Consider the following 17,533-nt stretch of genomic DNA (forward strand, 5'->3'; position numbering starts at 1 on the left):
GCCCGGTGGGCTGCGGTGGCCATGGGCCGAGGCCGGCAGGGGAAGGTCCCAGGATCTCCCCTGCCGGTCTATGCAGGGCCGGCACTATCCGAGCGCCGGCCCCGCTGTTTTCAATGAAGGGCCGGTGAGGAGATCATAGATCTCCCTCACCGGCCCCCTTGGAGACACATGCAGCTGGGGAGGGAGGTAGAGGACCCGGCGGAGCTCTATCTTGCAGCTCCGCCGGGTTCCTCTCGCGAGATCCGGCGCGTTGCCATGGCAACGACCGGATCTCGCGAGAGTGAACTCTAGCCCTCAGGCTAGAGTTCACTCACCACTGGACCACCAGGGATGGTGTCGGAGTGCCGGTCCCCCCCACCCACTCACCAGCATGCCGGTCCCCCCCTCCCAGGCTAAAGGTAAGAAGGGAGGGGGGGGACATAATGCCTACTCTTTTTTATTTTATTTTACCCCCCCAACACTCAATCCCTTCTAACATTCACACACAGCACACACATCACTATCACACACAGCACTCTCACTCCCATCACACACAGCACTCTCACTCCCATCACACACAGCACTCTCACTCCCATCACACACAGCACTCTCACTCCCATCACACACAGCACTCTCACACGCAGAACTCTCACACACATCACACTCAGCACTCACACACATCATCCACAGCACTATCACACTCGGCACTCTCACACACATCACATTTAGGACTCACACACACATCACACTCAGCACTATCACAAAACACATCATACACAGCACTCTCACACACATCACACTCAGCACTATCACACTCGGCACTCTCACACACATCACATTTAGGACTCACACACACATCACACTCAGCACTATCACAAAACACATCATACACAGCACTCTCACACACATCACACTCAGCACTCACGCACATCATCCACAGCACTATCACACTCGGCACTCTCACACACAGCACTCTCACACACATCACATTTAGGACTCACACACACATCACACTCAGCACTATCACAAAACACCTCATACACAGCACTCTCACACACATCACACACAGCACTATCACACATCATCCACAGCACTATCACACTCGGCACTCTCACACACAGCACCCTCACACACATCATCCACAGCACTATCACACTCAGCACTCTCACACACATCACACTCAGGACTCACACACATCACACTCAGCACTATCACAAAACACATCATACACAGCACTCTCACACACATCATACACAGCACCCTCATACACAGTACCCTCACACACATCACACACAGCATCCATCATACACACATACTGCACCCCTCACATACACACCGAACCTCCCCAACACACTGCACCACACACATACACAATACTTCCAAATATATATATATATATATATACATATATACACACACACGCACACCCCTATACACACACTAGATTCCTTGTAAGCAAACACATACTACACCCCTAAACACACACTCTCTACAAACACTACATCACATATACACACACGCACACACTATAGCCTGTATGCACACACTTGCTACATCCCCTATACACACACATTCTCTACAGCCCCTAGCCACATATGCATTACATTACACCACAAACACAACACGACTAAAACCGACCTTATTACACAATACCACACCACAATCAGCTCACTCTATACACACACACACACAATCCCACAAGCAGGCTCCAAACACAGCACGATACTCTTTCCTGGCATTTTTGTCTCCTGGTATCCATTTATAGAGACACCAGAGACAAGTTGCAAGGAAACACAGTGCAAGCATGTTATTAAATTTGCTTGCACTGTGCAGAACAAATACAGGGCTTTTTTCTCATGCAAGAGCTCTTTATCAGAGCTCTGCGCATGGTCTGCCCTGGCCTGCACTTTGAGAAGGGGGCGTTTTCTTAGTGGGCCGCTGTGATAAAAAAATGCCCGGGCCGAATTTTTATCCCAGTCCGGCCCTGGTTATAAAAGTATCTCCAAAAGCCTTGCTGTTCATCAGTCCACGGTAAGACAAATTGTCTATAAATGGAGAAAGTTCAGCACTGCTGCTACTCTCTCTAGGAGTGGCTGTCCTGTAAAGATGACTGCAAGAGCACAGCGCAGACTGCTCAATGAGGTGAAGAATAATCCTAAAGTGTCAGCTAAAGACTTACAAAAGTCACTGGCAAATACTAACATCCCTGTTAGCGAATCTACGATACGTAAAACACTAAACAAGAATGGATTTCATGGGATGATTCCACAGGGATGTTAGCATTTTACCATGGACTGATGAACAGCAAGGCTTTTGGAGATACTTTTATAACCCTTTACAGCTTCATGCAAGTCAACAATTCTTAATCGTAGGTCTTCTGAGAGCTCTTTTGTGCGAGGCATCATTCACGAAAAGCAAACCCAGAACTGGTGTGTGTTTATTATAGGGCAGGGCAGCTGTTACCAACCTCCAATCTCATCTCATTGATTGGACTCCAGTTGGCTGACATCTCACTCCAATTAGCTCTTGGAGATGTCATTAGCCTAGGGGTCCACATACTTTTTCCACCTGCACTGTGAATGTTTACATGGTGTGTTCAATAAAAACATGGCAACATTTCATTCTTTGTGTGTTATTAGTTTAAGCAGACTGTGATTGTCTATTTTTGTGACTTAGATGATGATCAGATAACATTTTATGACCAATTTGTGCAGAATTCCATATCATTCCAAAGGGTTCACATACTTTTTCTTGCAACAATATACAGTATCTCACAAAAGTGAGTACACCCTTCACATTGTTGTAAATATTTTATTATATCTTTTCATGTGACAACACTGAAGAAATTATACTTTGCTTCAATGTAAAGTAGTAAGTGTACAGCCTGTATAACAGTGTAAATTGCCAATGGTTTAGACATTAATCGCAGTGTGTTGAGTTATTTTAAGGGAACCTACCCAACACTATATCCCGGGTTGGGATTATCTCACCCAAGTGCTTACATCTGAGCAGGATCTACTACTCTACTAAATGTGAGTAAAATACTCTTATCTTTATAATAATTACTGCATTTATAACAGTGAACACTATTGTTTGCCATTTTTATCTTTTCTATATCAATTTATATATTGAGACACCAACCCCCAGATCTACATATCCTTCAGTGGGGATTATATCTCTGCATGCCCAAGAGGGCTGCACTCACCTGAAAATGCATATTTGTAAGGGTGCCGTTATGGCCAATTCATACAACATACAAAATCCAGCGCACTCGCTCATTTACTAAACAGCAATTTCAAGTCTCACAGAATGTAATAGTTTTATTAAAAAACACCTAACTTAGGCAAAAAAGGTATTTTGAAATAAAATGTTTTACATTGAAGGACGACTGCACCCAGACCACTTCAATGAGATAAAATGGTCTGTATACCAAGAAGAGTAAGTGGTATGAGTGCCAATAGTAATCATTTAAAAGGAAAGCTCACTGGAATACATCGTAAACAATCACACTACTATCTTAATAGTGTATCCTATCACATCTTCTGTTACAAGAAATTATTTACTGTACCTTTAAATGATTGAAATTGCTGAATCAACTTATCACATTCATCAACAATTTTTACTTCTATACTGCTCTTTCCCATTCCAAAGTCACGTAAGGTGGTAATAGTAAATCGCCTCATAACTTTCCAGTTTTCTCCATGTGAGAAAATAAGACCTGTAATTAGAACTATTATTAATACACAACAATCACTCTGCTGAACACAATACATGAAGGACTAAAGAAAGAAGAGAACAGAAAGATGTCTATTCCCAAAGTTCTGGCTCAAGACAAGCTACATGCAGTCTTCTTTAAAAGGGACACTGTAGGCACCCAGGCCACTTCAGATCATTACCCTTAGTGCTGCAATGTTAAACATTGCAGTTCCAGAGAAACTGCAATGTTTACATTGCAGCTCTAAGTGAGCCTCCAGTGGCTACCAGCCAGCCTACGCATTAAAGCCCATCCATCACGAGAGGGAATAGGGGGGGCAGAGCATCAGCTTAGAGCTGAGGGATAAAGGTAAGTTAAAGTTTTTAACCATTTATTTACCGGGGGAGGGGGAGCGATAAGACCTGGAATACAACTTTGTATTTCTTGCACTACAGTATCCCTTTAAAGACAGTATAAATAAATATATATAAACACACACAGACACGAGATTGAATTACAGGAAACAAAATAGCAGGTCTCAGAGTTTTTGCTTTAAGTCAAGTCTGTAAATTATTTAGAATTTTTTATATGTTCTGTTTAATTAAATAGTTTTCCTAACTGCTAAATTATATTGTAATCAAATTATATTGTATTGAATTATTTCATTAAAATCCAAACATGTCAATATTTTGTCATTGAAAAAAAAAAAAGATAGTTTTTCTTGCCTTTTCCATTATCCACATGTTTAAATATCGGAAGAGTGGCCCTCCCACCAAACTCCTCTGCATGGTTCACCAGTGCATCTTTTACAGTCTTGTAACCGGTCAAAACCACCATTTTCTTTGTTCCCAGTTGTATAGAGAATATTGAGCCGTAATCTTTGGACAGCTAAAATAGAAAACAAATTACTAGGCAGTTATTAGGCAGTAAATAGAATGATCCACACACTGTGTAAAAAAAAAAAAAAAGAGCTGGCCCGTCCATAGAACATTGTCCATAGACCCCAGGCGGCACTCTGTCATCATCCAAGGAGCTGCACCGCACAGGTTGGGAACCTGTGTGAAGGTCCTTCAGATGGCCCATGCACTTAGGGTCACCCGATGAACATATGCAATGAGGGGCCTGGTCGTGCACTGCGGTGCTCTAACAGCGCAACCAGGTCCTTTTTATCCGCATGGAGAGCTGGGTGGAAGTGACGTCGAGCTGAGCGGGAGCCACGAGGATGGGGCTGGACAAGGAGAGCAGGCCCCCAACTCACACCAGCCACAGCCAGCAGAAGGTAAGAAATTGCTGGGTGGCTTAATTTTTTAATGTATCTATGTGTTTGTTTGTATGTGTGTAGTATGTGTGTGTGTAGTGTATGTATCTCCTATGTGTAGTGTGTGTATTTGTAGGTCTGTGTGTAAATCTGTATGGATGTCAATATATGCATGTGTGTCAGTGTTTTATACATATATTGACACACATGCAGATACACAGACACACATACAAACACTCAGGGCCGGCCTATCCATTGGCAGCAGTGGAGCACTGAAACTGGGCTGCCTGCAGGGTGAGCCCTCATTGGACTGGCCTGCATGATGGCCAGGCAGTCTGGTGTGTATTCATGCCAGGCTGCCCTGCCATTAACTAGGGCGGACCTGCCAACTTTACACAGGCCCTGCCCCTTGAAGGTGTAGCTCCTTGCCTGATTCGAAGTACGCCTGAGTCAGGAGGTATAATAATGTCCTTTTATTTTACAAAAAGTTCAGATTGCAATAGAAATGGGCACTTTTATAAACTAACCTTGATAAACACTCCTGGTTGTTAATCAGGAAAGCAATCCTGTTACTTCCTGGTTGTTTAGCTCAGTGGAGCTAAACTCAAGAGACAGCAATTGCCCATAGCACCTGCCTTGCAAAAACATCTCATTGACCTGCAGTGGGAAGTCTGTGATTGAACAGCCACAGAAAGTCTGGCTGGGTAAGAAAAGATCTGTAGCTCTGCAAGCTGTTTTTAGGTATACCCCAATTAAAAAAAAAAAAAAAAAATGCATGCATGTTTTCATTAGGAGTATATCTATTTAAAGGTTGATATGCAGTGGAATATATATTTTATAAATCATCTACATAGTAGACACTCCAAGCACCATAACCACTACAGCCCACTACAGTGGTTATACTGCCAGGATGCCCTAACATCATTCCAAAGTAAATAGTCAATAAAAGGTGACTCACTAAAGAGGGAATTTCAAATGTAAGGTCAAAAAAGCTAAGCTGTCTTTAAATTTTATATTCACTTTAAATTCTCTTTTTAGTAAATAACCCTGTAAATGAGAATAGTCAGGAATTGAGAGTGAATTCAAAGTGTATTTCTCAATTAAGCCCAAGATATCCAAACTAGAAAAAAAAAAAAAAAAAAAAAATCAGATATGCTTCCAGTTATTTTGATCTTAAAATGTTACATTCACTTTGAAATCCCAAGAATTGCGTATAAGAAAATCTCAAATGACAACATTATTCAAAGTATTTTAAACACAGGCAAGTCATAGGGACTTCCATAAGGTACAAGCTATTCCCCATATAACATTAAGAGAAATTGGATTATTCCCCACCATGAGGTACTTGCAGATTAATAGCTTTATTTTACATTGACTGGTAATATACAGCTATATAGGTATGTAGGTGCACCAAGGCAGTCATTTTTAGAAGTCTCAGCTACAGTTGTGTTTCATAATTGTCTTTGCCTAACTTGTGCAATTCTGCTTTCTATTTACAAACATTCAGTGAATACAATTGTGTGACAATCTGACTTTTTGTGCATGTTCATAATTTTTGTATTTACCTCCATTAATGTTAGATATGGTCTCTTTAAATCCAGGATGTGTAGATTTCCAATCAGAGGTAAAGGCGTGGGTCCAGGAGGGAAATTTCCTTTTGTAGACATCCATCTCCTCGAGGTGTTGTAAATAAAGATAACTGCTATAGCAAGCAGAAAATACAATATTATAGAATACATAGCATCCATACTTTTTAGCAGGGTCAGTAGCAGCTTATAATTAGAGCTGGTTAGACAAGTACGAGTACCTCCAGTACCTGTAAGTCTAAACTTTTCCACACCCCCATCTCATCTTTCACATACCTCCCATTCCTCATAATTAACAGTATTCTGCCTCTAGAGCTGGAATTGTAATATAACCCCTTAATGAGAAGGAATTTTCACGTTTCTACACACAAGTCATATTGTACCTGTTGCAATATGTTCTGGTTCAGCTGTGACTTTCCTCTTGAATTTAGTACCTTGTATATATTTTATTCTGGTGTTAAAGTGATGGAAGATCATTCTATAATCAGAAGTCGTACCTAAAACCAATTAGTTACAATAATTCAAACAACTGATTACAAGAGGGTAGAGAACACAGTTTTTAATACATTTTTCTAACCTTTTTACAAAACATTTCCCAATTTCAATTAAAATTTTAACAAGATTTTCAAAAGTCAAAATGTCATTTAGCAATCAATTATTAAAACTTGGCACCCAGTAAAAACTAGGTAAGTAGCAAATCATTGTAAAAAAAAAAAACAAGTTTATCCCCCTTACTGGGGAACAAGGCAGGGTTTCTGCAGGCAGCATCAAAGGCTGTAGTAGTTATGAATATTATTAATAAATAAATGGCAAAATCATATAAATGAACCAAACAAACTGGGCCAAATAATTTTTTGTACAAGTCTAATAACAAGAGAGGGTGTTATCCGTTAAGCAGTCAGAGCCAGGTATTAAGTCCAGAAAGAGCTTAAAACATAAACAGGTTTTTAACAAACAAAAGATTAACGTTATGGAAAGGATCTGTGGAAACAATTGATTGGTTTTAAATAGGGAGGATTGGCTCTGATCTTTGGGTGAATATGAACTCAACAGCAGCACCTGTGAATGCAGCACATTAAACAATTAATGTAAACTCGGCAAGTAACTGCTAATGAGCATTGATGGATTCCTCTCAATAGAGTAAGTTCATTGGTGGCACAGCAAGTTAGAGTATGGCCTTTAAAAGTGGGACATAGGGTTTCAAGTTCCTACTAGTGTCAGTCTGGGATTGGTTCTTCTTGGTCTTCCCAGGTTGGTTTGGTCAGGGGGCTTAGTTCCTAAATTCCCACTATTAATTTCAGGTGTAGTTATATATCACTTATAAATATGTTTTATACCAACTATAAGGAGATAACTTGTAAATAAAGGATACATCAAAATAATTTAAAGAATTAAGTAAAAAAAAATGACAAAAATAAAGAGTGGTGATTTAACCCCTTCAGGACGGGTGACGGCCGAGGTCCGTCATCCTGGGAATGCCCTTAACGACGGGTGACGGACCTCGTCCGTCACGCGGTAAAATTAACGCAGCGATCGCGCAGTGCCGGCGATCGCGGGGTTAACGCTGTTGCTGGGTCCCTCTGAGTCAGGGGCAGACCAGCAACAGCAAATTGCGATGTCCCAGCACATGTGATCGCTGTGACAGCCAGTCACAGCAGTCACAATACTGCTGGGATATCTGATCCGCCTCCCTCCACCTCTTGTGGGTTTGTGAAGTGGAGAGAGACAGATCGTTGCAACATTGTGTCCCAGAAGAATAGTGAATATCTTTTAAAGGTTCCTAATCCCTTTCCCCTTCCTTTAAAAAAAATATTAACCCTTTCCCTGCTGCTTGATCACTGCTAGCAGTGATCAATATACAGGTCACAGTACTTTACTGTGATCTATTTTTTTTTTTACACTTACACAGGGTTAAATGTATTTTTTTTTGTAACCCTAAGGGGTTCAATTTTATTATTTTATTTTATTAATTTGTGATTTAGTTAGTTGGGTGGGTGGATTTAGTGGTAATTGGGGAATTTAGTTAGGGGTTAAAAAAAAAAAAAAGTTTAGTTATTTAGTTAAAGTTTTCTTAGCTGTGTTAACTGTATTAAAATGTTGCACAAGTATAGCGCAGAGATGGCTTATGCCCTGTTAGCCGCCGACTCAGAGGCGACCGACACTGCCTCAGAGAGTGACGCAGGGAGTGATGCAGGGGACAGGGACTATGTGCCAGATACTGCAGTAACATCAGAGGAAATTGCTGATTCCCCTAATGTTCATTATGGCGAAGATGACTGGGTACCCCCTAATAATTTTTCGCCAGACATCCCAGTGTTCACTGCCAATCCTGGCATACAGGCTGACCTGTCTGGCTATAATGCGCTGGATTGTATGGAGCTGTTTTGGGGGGATGATTTTTTTGGGGCGGTAGTTACCCAGACGAATCTGTATGCGGAGCAATATCTTGCACGCAACCAAGACTCCCGAATCGCCAGGACAGAGAGATGGTACCCAACCAGTGTGCCAGAAATTAAACAATTCTGGGCACTGACCATGTTAATGGGGATAGTTAAAAAGCCCACAATTAGAATGTACTGGACTAAAAATCCTATTTTTAATACCCCCATTTTTTTTCCCAGACTATGCATATGGAGAGATATGAGGACATACTGCGTTTTATGCACTTTAATGACAATATGAAGTGCCCCCCAAAAGGTCATCCGCAGTATGAATTTCTTTATAAAATACGCCCTCTAATTTCCCACTTGAATGAAAAATTTGCCACTATTTACACCCCCAAAAAACAAATTTCAATTGATGAGTCCCTCATGAAATATAAGGGAAGACTGGGATTTAGACAATATATCCCATCCAAAAGATCCCAGTATGGGATCAAATTGTATAAATTATGTGAAAGTAGCAGTGTCTCTGTATACACCTTCCGTGTATATGAAGGAAGGGATAGCCACCTTGATCCCCCAGGTTGCCCAGATATAATAGGGACAAGTGGGAAAATTGTCTGGGACTTAATAATGCCATTACTCAACAAAGGTTATCACTTATACATCGATAACTTTTATAACAGCATCCCACTCTTACAAATGCTGTACTGTTTTGAGACTGTGGCCTGTGGCACTATCAGGAAGAGTCGCACAGGTTTCCCAAAGGCTCTAGCAGAAAAAAAAATAAAGGGGGAAACAGCAGCTCTCTGCCAGAATGAACTGCTGGCACTCAAGTACCGCGATAAAAAGGAGGTTTTCATCCTAACTACCATCCATGGGGAAAACACTCACAGGGTCGCAGTTCGTGGCAGAGAGGAATATAAACGGCTGCCAGTCTGCATACAGCAATATAATCGGCATATGGGGGGAGTTGATCTGTCCGATCAACTAATGCAGCCGTATCTAATCATGCGCAAAACCAGGGCATGGTATAAAAAAGTGGGCATATATATAATGCAGACGGCAGTCCACAATGCCTTTATTATTTTTAAAAAGGCAAATGCTGAGCTGAAATGCACCTTCCTTTCATTTCAATTTCAGCTCATTTCTGGGTTACTTGAGTGCCACAGAGGGGGACCATCAGTGGAGCCTAGCAGAAGAATGGAGGCAGGTCACTTCTGCTTCAAGATTCCATCAACCCCCAGAAAGAAAACCCCCCAGAAAAGATGCAGGGTGTGTTACAAGAGGGGCGTAAGAGTTGAGACCAGCTATTACTGCCCTGATTGCCCCTCTCAGCCCGGCCTATGTATTGGCCACTGTTTTAAAGTTTTCCACACCCAGGCCGAATAAGCAGACCAGTTTTGGGGTGTGATTTTAGTTAACTGTCTGGTTACCAAATCTTGGCTTTGTCTCCCGTTTATCCTGTCTTCTCTGATCCTTGACCTCGGCTTGTCCTATCGTTGTTCCATTTCTCTTTACCCCTTTGACCTCGGCTTGTACCTTGACTATTCTCTGCTTGTATAGCCCGGCCATTCTAAGGACCGGTATTACAAGTGTCTGTCTCTGTGTTCTCTCTCTTTGTAGTCTGTCTGTGTTTTGGAATCCGTGACAGCGTTGCCCGTGACACAGATTACTGGGTACTACCTCCAGATAGGTTTAAGCCAACTATTCCCCCTTTTCACAGCAAATAGTATGCACTTGTTCATAATTTGAATTGATGAGCTGCTTATACTTAAAAATATATGTGGTCTTTGAGAGGTAATTTGCAGTCCTGGGCTGCTAAAATAACACTTTGGCCCAGCATCCACTTTTGAAAAATATGAAAGTGGTGTGTCTCCAAGGTGCCCCTTCAACATCCACATAACCCTGAAAAAGGTAGACATGGGGGTATTGTTGCACTAAGAGGACATAGCTGAGCAACATATTAGGTGTTATACTGCCATAGAACACATAAGGATTGCAAAACATACAGTAACATCTCCAAGTGTGTGTCAAAAAGGCAGAAAAAAATGCTAATTGCAACTAGACTTGGTACAAACTAACAAAAAAATGATCCTACGCTAAGGTTTAAAATATGCCTTTTGAAATGCCCTGGGGTGTCTACTTTAAGAAATGGTAGGCCTTTGTGGGGTAGCTTGAACTTAAAACCTGCTAAGATGCTTGGAAATTGCACATGGGCCGAGCATCAAAATTCAAAGTTCGGTAAAAACTGATATGGCTTGGTCTCCAATGTGCCCCTTCAACATCCACATATCCCCGAAAAGGGTACACATGGGGGTATTGCTGCACTAAGAGGACATAGCTGAGCAACATATTAGGTGTTCTACTGCCATAGCACACATAAGGATTACAAAATATACAGTAACATCTCCAAGTGTGTGTCAAAAAGCAGAAAAAATGCTAATTGTAACTAGACTTGGTACAAACTAACAAAAAAAAATGATCCAACGCTAAGGTTTAAAATATGCCTTTTAAAATGCCCTGGGGTGTCTGCTTTAAGAAATGGTAGGCCTTTGTGGGGTAATTTGAACTTAAAACCTGCTAAGATGCTTGGAATTTGCACATGGGCCGAGCATCAAAATTCAAAGTTCGGTAAAAACTGATATGGCTTGGTCTCCAATGTGCCCCTTCAACATACACATATCCCCGAAAAGGGTACACATGGGGGTATTGCTGCACTAAGAGGACATAGCTGAGCAACATATTAGGTGTTCTACTGCCATAGCACACATAAGGATTACAAAATATACAGTAACATCTCCAAGTGTGTGTCAAAAAGGCAGAAAAAATGCTAATTGTAACTAGACTTGGTACAAACTAAGAAAAAAATGATCCAACGCTAAGGTTTAAAATATGCCTTTTGAAATACCCTGGGGTGTCTACTTTAGGAAATGGTAGGCCTTCGTGTTTTTTTTCTTTTAACTTTCCAACTGCAATAATGCCCCAAATTGAAGCATAGGCCAATTAAATCCATTTCTCAAAATTGTACTATAAATACTGAAATGGATAGGTCTCCTATATGGCACTGTAGCTTCACAAAATAGTGCCAAAGACATACAATGGGGGTGTCATTTTACTCAGAAGACTTAGCTGAGCATAATTTGGGGGGTTTGAACTTAGTGGAACATGTGAAATATACAAAATGCCTAGCAAAAATGCAATCCATATGTAAAAAACGCACAAAATAATTTTTTACCACATAATTTGGCATATATTGGTGAAAAAATGGGGGCATGTTAAGGCACAATGTGCACTTTATGAGATACCCTGGAGTGTCTACTTTTACAAATGGTAGGCCTTTGTGGTTTTTTTTTGAACAGTCAAACTGTTATAATCAGAGGCGGCTCTCTAATTAGGCGGTTTAGGCGGCCGCCTAAGGCCTCGCGCTGGCTGGGGCCTCGCGGCCGCCTAAACCGCCTGTGGGCAGAGTGTGTCAGGTCCTCGGTCAGTGACCGAGGACCTGACACCAGGAGGGGGCCCGGCGGCTTGCCCGGTATGCCGCCGGGTGCGAGGCCCCTCCTGGCTGCCCGGCCACCATCGCAGACACTGGTCTGCAGCTCCGCAGTGTGCAGAGCTGCAGACCATGTGACTCGCGAGAATTGGCCAATCAGAGCGTTGCCGCGGGTTACTACGGCAACGTTCTGAAATCTCGCGAGACTACATGGTCTGCAGCTCTGCGGAGCTGCAGACCGGGAGCAGTGGCCACCGGACCACCAGGGAGCCCACTGGACCACCAGGGAAATCAAGGTAGACTCACCATCACCCCCCACAACACTCAGCCTCACCCCCCCAGTCACCATCACCACACTCAGCCTCACCCCCAGCCTCGCCACCCCCACCACCCTCAGCCTCACCACCCCTAGCCCCCACCACCCTCACCATCACCACCCCTAGCCCCCACCACCCTCAGCATCACAGCCCTCAGTCTCACCCCCAGCCCCCCTCAGCCTCACCCCCACCCCCCTCAGCATCACCCCCCTCAGCCTCACCCCCACCACCCTCACCACCCCCACCACCCTCACCACCCTCACCATCACCCCACCACCCTCACCATCACCCCACCACCCTCAGCATCACCCCCTCACCACCCTCAGCATCACCCCTCACCCCCCTCAGCATCACCCCTCACCCCCCTCAGCCTCACCCCCCACCACCCTCAGCCTCACCCCCCACCAACCTCACCACCCCCCACCATCCTCACCCCCCTCACCATCAAGATTATAATATGGACAATAATAGTTAGTTTGAGGCTTATGGCATAAAACCTTTGCAGAAAACACATTGTCTGTTCTTGTTAGTTAATTAATAAATGATTGCTGCCAGGAGAAGGCTGGCAAGGAAGGTGGGGTGCAGTTGCACCCAAGCATTTAGCATTTAGGGATTCTGTAATGCAATGTCACAGTTAAGTCCTTCTGCTGATTAAAAGTTGCAGTAAGTGCTTTGGTATCTTTATGATCAGTGCACTGCAGGAGAAAGACAGTTTGCAGAAACTGAATAAGCGCTATATCTAAAGTCCACTATCTTAATTGCATGCATGACAATAAGGACCCACAGACCAAGTTGCCATCAAAAAGGGAGGGCAAAATCTCAAAGTTAAACACATCAAAGAGAATATCTTGTCCAGAGCAAACTTAAAGGAACACTATAGCATTAGTACTTATGTGTATTCCTAACTCTATAGTGTCGTGTGGCCATTTAGGACCCCAGCTTCAATTATAGGAAGAAGTAGTATCCTTTTCTCCCTCAATGCACCAGTATCCCCAGGAAAGCTCCACTTCCCTGGCTAAAATTATTGAGATTGTTGATCTCCGCTAGTCCAGTAATTTCCCAAAGTAAAGCATTGGTATGCTAGTGTGTATGCATGGCAAAATTGTGTTTTGTGCCAACCAGATGGTCTCTCTGAGCTCAGCTAATAAACAAAAGCAGGGTTTTACTCTATTTCATCAGAAGCCCCTCTAGTGGCTGTCAATAGCAAGAAATCAGCACACCATTGTCTTGTAGACTCCTTGCAATAGCCACCAATACAGCAAAAAACAGCAAATGTAGGAGATTTAATCCACTACAGTGGACCAGGCAACATTTTTACCTAATATGGTCTTTGTTGAGCCTAAGCTAACTGCAGAGTGCGCATTTCAAATACCCTTAATTACCAAATTGTAATTACAAAAGCCACCCAAAAGGTGAGAGGAAAACAGTGTAACTTAGAATTTAACCCTTTATAAATGAATTAACAATATATAAATGAAATACAAAATACAAAAATGGGGTTTGCAGATTTGTTCATTAAATGATCCCTTCAAAGGGAATGTAGCAATAAAGTATATAGATATGGTTTAGTGCTACATTTCCCTTGAAGGGAAAGTCCACTACACAAATAAAAAAAATAAAAAATATTGCATGCATTTAATTATGCATATCAAAATTAGTAGAAAAAAGTGTTCTGTGAGTAGAAAAGGTGCTACAAATAGGAATATTTTGCAGTGCTTCTACACCTCCCACATATATACATGCATACAAAAACACGATTGTTGGAAGGCCAAGCTGCCATCTATCTATAGAGTGGAGCACATCTAACGGTGGGTGTGTACAATAAAACACCTACCCCTATTTGGGGAACAGCAAATATTTTTGGGTGTCCTAAAAAAAAAAGATCTCTTTTGCGCAGATAACTTTAAATTTGTAAGATCCCTATGTAAAGTAGTGATGGTTCAACTCAGGTGGTTCTTGTAGTAGTGTACTTAGGTGACACAATACCCCTTCCAAATTATGTGATACATACTCTCAAAGAGACAAAAAATTGAAAAATAGGAGATAATGCTCCTAGTGTTATACAGTTGACTTTCAGGTAGATTGCATATACCATAAATGACTGCTCACATTTGCTAGAGCCCAAGGGACCTGGCTCTAGGTATATTCACTTGTGTGCCTATTATGGTGGCACAACCCTTCTTTTGGAAGCAGACAGTTGGGTAGCTTGAGGGACCTTTATAGAAATTTATTGAACACTAAAATCACAAGTAACATGACAAATAATGACAAATTGTCAAAGTGCTTCAAAGTCCTCAGGCTCTTAGTCTCCTGAGATGTGTTTCACCCGTCCACCGGGCTTTCTCAATCAGTGTTATGCTGCTTCCTCTTCCTGGTTTAAAAACCCTCCTCATACTTTCCCATTGGTTAACAGTACGTTACGATGTCCAATCGGATTAGGGGCATGTGAATGTTAATCTTGTTTCCTACAATTGCCTGATTGCATATTTGAAGTGATGGACCGTATCTATTCATGTCACTTCATTATTACGTTCCACCATTTTTATTGAGGGCAAATTCTCTATCTCTGCGCTGACAACATATAAATTAAATGTCATGCTGAGAACAGAATATTCTCAGCTCTATTGTGAGGATCAGTATTACATAAGAGTTTTAGTTTCCCCACCATATTTGCCAGTGCAAAACATATAAGGTAAAAAAATGGGGGTGGGGGTGGGGGAGTGGGGAGGTGAATAAAGATTTAAAAAAGAGAATAGGTTACATTCCTTTTATAGTTCTCGGAGGGGACTGCTTGCCAGCCTCTTACCTCAGGACTATGGGCCAGGTCAGCAACTATAAAGACCCATATTTTATTCCCCCTGGTTCGGCACTTTCCATAGAACCGAACTCTAGCTCACTGGCAGCCATTTTCATGAACCAAAACCGTGACTAAACTTCAGGACGACTTAGCCGCGAATGCCCTGGAACTATTTTGGGCATGGGATAATGCGTGTGGTCGGAATACAGGAAATTCTTAAACCCCTGAACTGATCTGGGTGATTTTTGGATATGTTGGTCACTCAGGTGAGGACTATCAGGGGATGTAACTTTTGTGGGGGATTTGTGTGTTTTAAGTTATTTTGGGAGGTTGTAAAAATTTGTGGGTTTTTTTGTGTTTGGAGATAATTGAGTTTAGCATAGTGCTTGACTCAATTACCTCCCAGGCATAAGTGAGGGATTTACCTATTTTGTATGGGAGTGTCCTAGACCTGAGAGCCAATGTGGATTGTGGATTTATTTCTACTGTGGTTTACTCTCCGGTCCAGGGGGGAGTGCCCCTTGCATGGGGACTGTCATAAAAGGCCAGTTGTGGCTACCATTAAACGAGATTCGTTTTACCCTTGATGAAGTCTAGGCTCATGTTTGTGGGATTGGAGCGCTATATTCACACTCTGGGGATTGCTATAATCACTATACTCCCTTCGATCACAACACTTGCTCTTTTAAGAACAGCCTGCTTCGTTCTTCGTGGAATAGGAGAGGTCTACCCACTGGAAGACGGAGGTACACGGTCGGGTTGCGAGGCGGTCAGTTACAGATTGCATTCTATTTTTAAAAAAAGTTTTTAGCATATGAAGGAATATGTGGCAAACCCCTATATAGGGCTGTTTGGAAGATGTATTTTTATAAATCAAAACATTTAAAATGTTTATCAATTAAAAATATACCAAAATGTAAAAAATATTAAAGAAGGTATATAACTAAAATATGGCAATTTTCATTTGTTGTTGATCACAATTCCCTCCTATGTTAGACATGCTTATGATAACAAACCCATGGCCATTTCTCTCTCGAAACGCCAAAACATGTTCATGGAGGTGGGCCAAGTTTTGTGTATTTTTTCCGATACCAAGTACCAACGATATAATATTTTCCTTTGTATTTGTAAGTGTTGGGCGCACGATGTTATGCCTTTATGTGCTGTGTAAGCTCTTTTCCACTGCGCCGGGCTCAACTCGGTGCCTAATTCTTTGTGCCAAGCTTCTTTGTAGTGATCAAGTGTTATTGGTTGGCTGTGTAGGATCAAGTGGTAGCATATAGAGAGAGGTTTTATGTTGGGCTTATTTGATAGGCATATATTTTTGAACTTTGAGGTTGGTTCGCTTAACGCTTTCTCGGGATTCATGGGTGGGTTGTTTGTTAGTAATGATTTTACTTGGAGGTAAGGAAATAGGAATTTTGTGGGTAGAGTAAATTGTTCCTGTAGGCATGGGGAGGTTTAGAGGAGTCCCCCTTGGTATAGGTGGAGTATATGGGTAATGCCTTTTTCTGTCCACAGCTTCTAGTTAAAAGTGGGGATTATCAAGCTTATAGATTGTAGGGGTGCTGCCATCTTTATTTTGGGGTGGTTAACCAATGTTTTCCTCACCCCGTCCCAGGCAGGGCCGGACTGGTCCACCGGGATATCGGGAAATTTCCCGGTGGGCCGCGGCACCTGGGGGCTGCACTGACCATGTATGTGCCACCGGGTGGCTGGTCCGGTGGCACAAACTCTGAGGGGGCAGGCCGGCGGCCGCATTCCACGCTGGAGCCGCCGGACCGGGTGGCAGCCTCGCCGGTCCAGCGGCACTCCAATCAGGCTGTCACTAGTGCTGACTCGCTAGGGGCTGAAGGAGGAGGGAGGAGCATGTCTCTGTACCATGCTCCCTCGTGGTTCCCACAATTCCCAGCACAGAAACCGCGAGGGAGCATGGTACAGAGACATGCTCCTCCCTCCTCCTTCAGCCCCCAGCGAGTCAGAACTAGTGAAAGCCTGACAGGAGTGCCGCCGGACCGGCGAGGCTGC

General features: G+C 42.6%; 1 protein-coding gene across 1 annotated transcript in view; it reads right to left on the reverse strand.

Annotated features, from left to right (window-relative positions):
- LOC134586132 (uncharacterized) overlaps positions 1-17,533 on the reverse strand; it is a 153,579-nt gene that overhangs the window by 60,534 nt on the left and 75,512 nt on the right. Inside the window, exons 11-12 of the mRNA XM_063441641.1 lie at positions 6,497-6,633; positions 3,548-3,697 (exon numbers count right to left, since the gene is read on the reverse strand). Of these exons, the coding sequence (XP_063297711.1) occupies positions 3,548-3,697; positions 6,497-6,633 (287 nt within the window). The remainder of the gene's footprint in view (positions 1-3,547; positions 3,698-6,496; positions 6,634-17,533) is intronic.

Source organism: Pelobates fuscus, chromosome 2 (assembly GCF_036172605.1).
Source record: "Pelobates fuscus isolate aPelFus1 chromosome 2, aPelFus1.pri, whole genome shotgun sequence".
Lineage (NCBI taxonomy): Eukaryota > Metazoa > Chordata > Amphibia > Anura > Pelobatidae > Pelobates > Pelobates fuscus.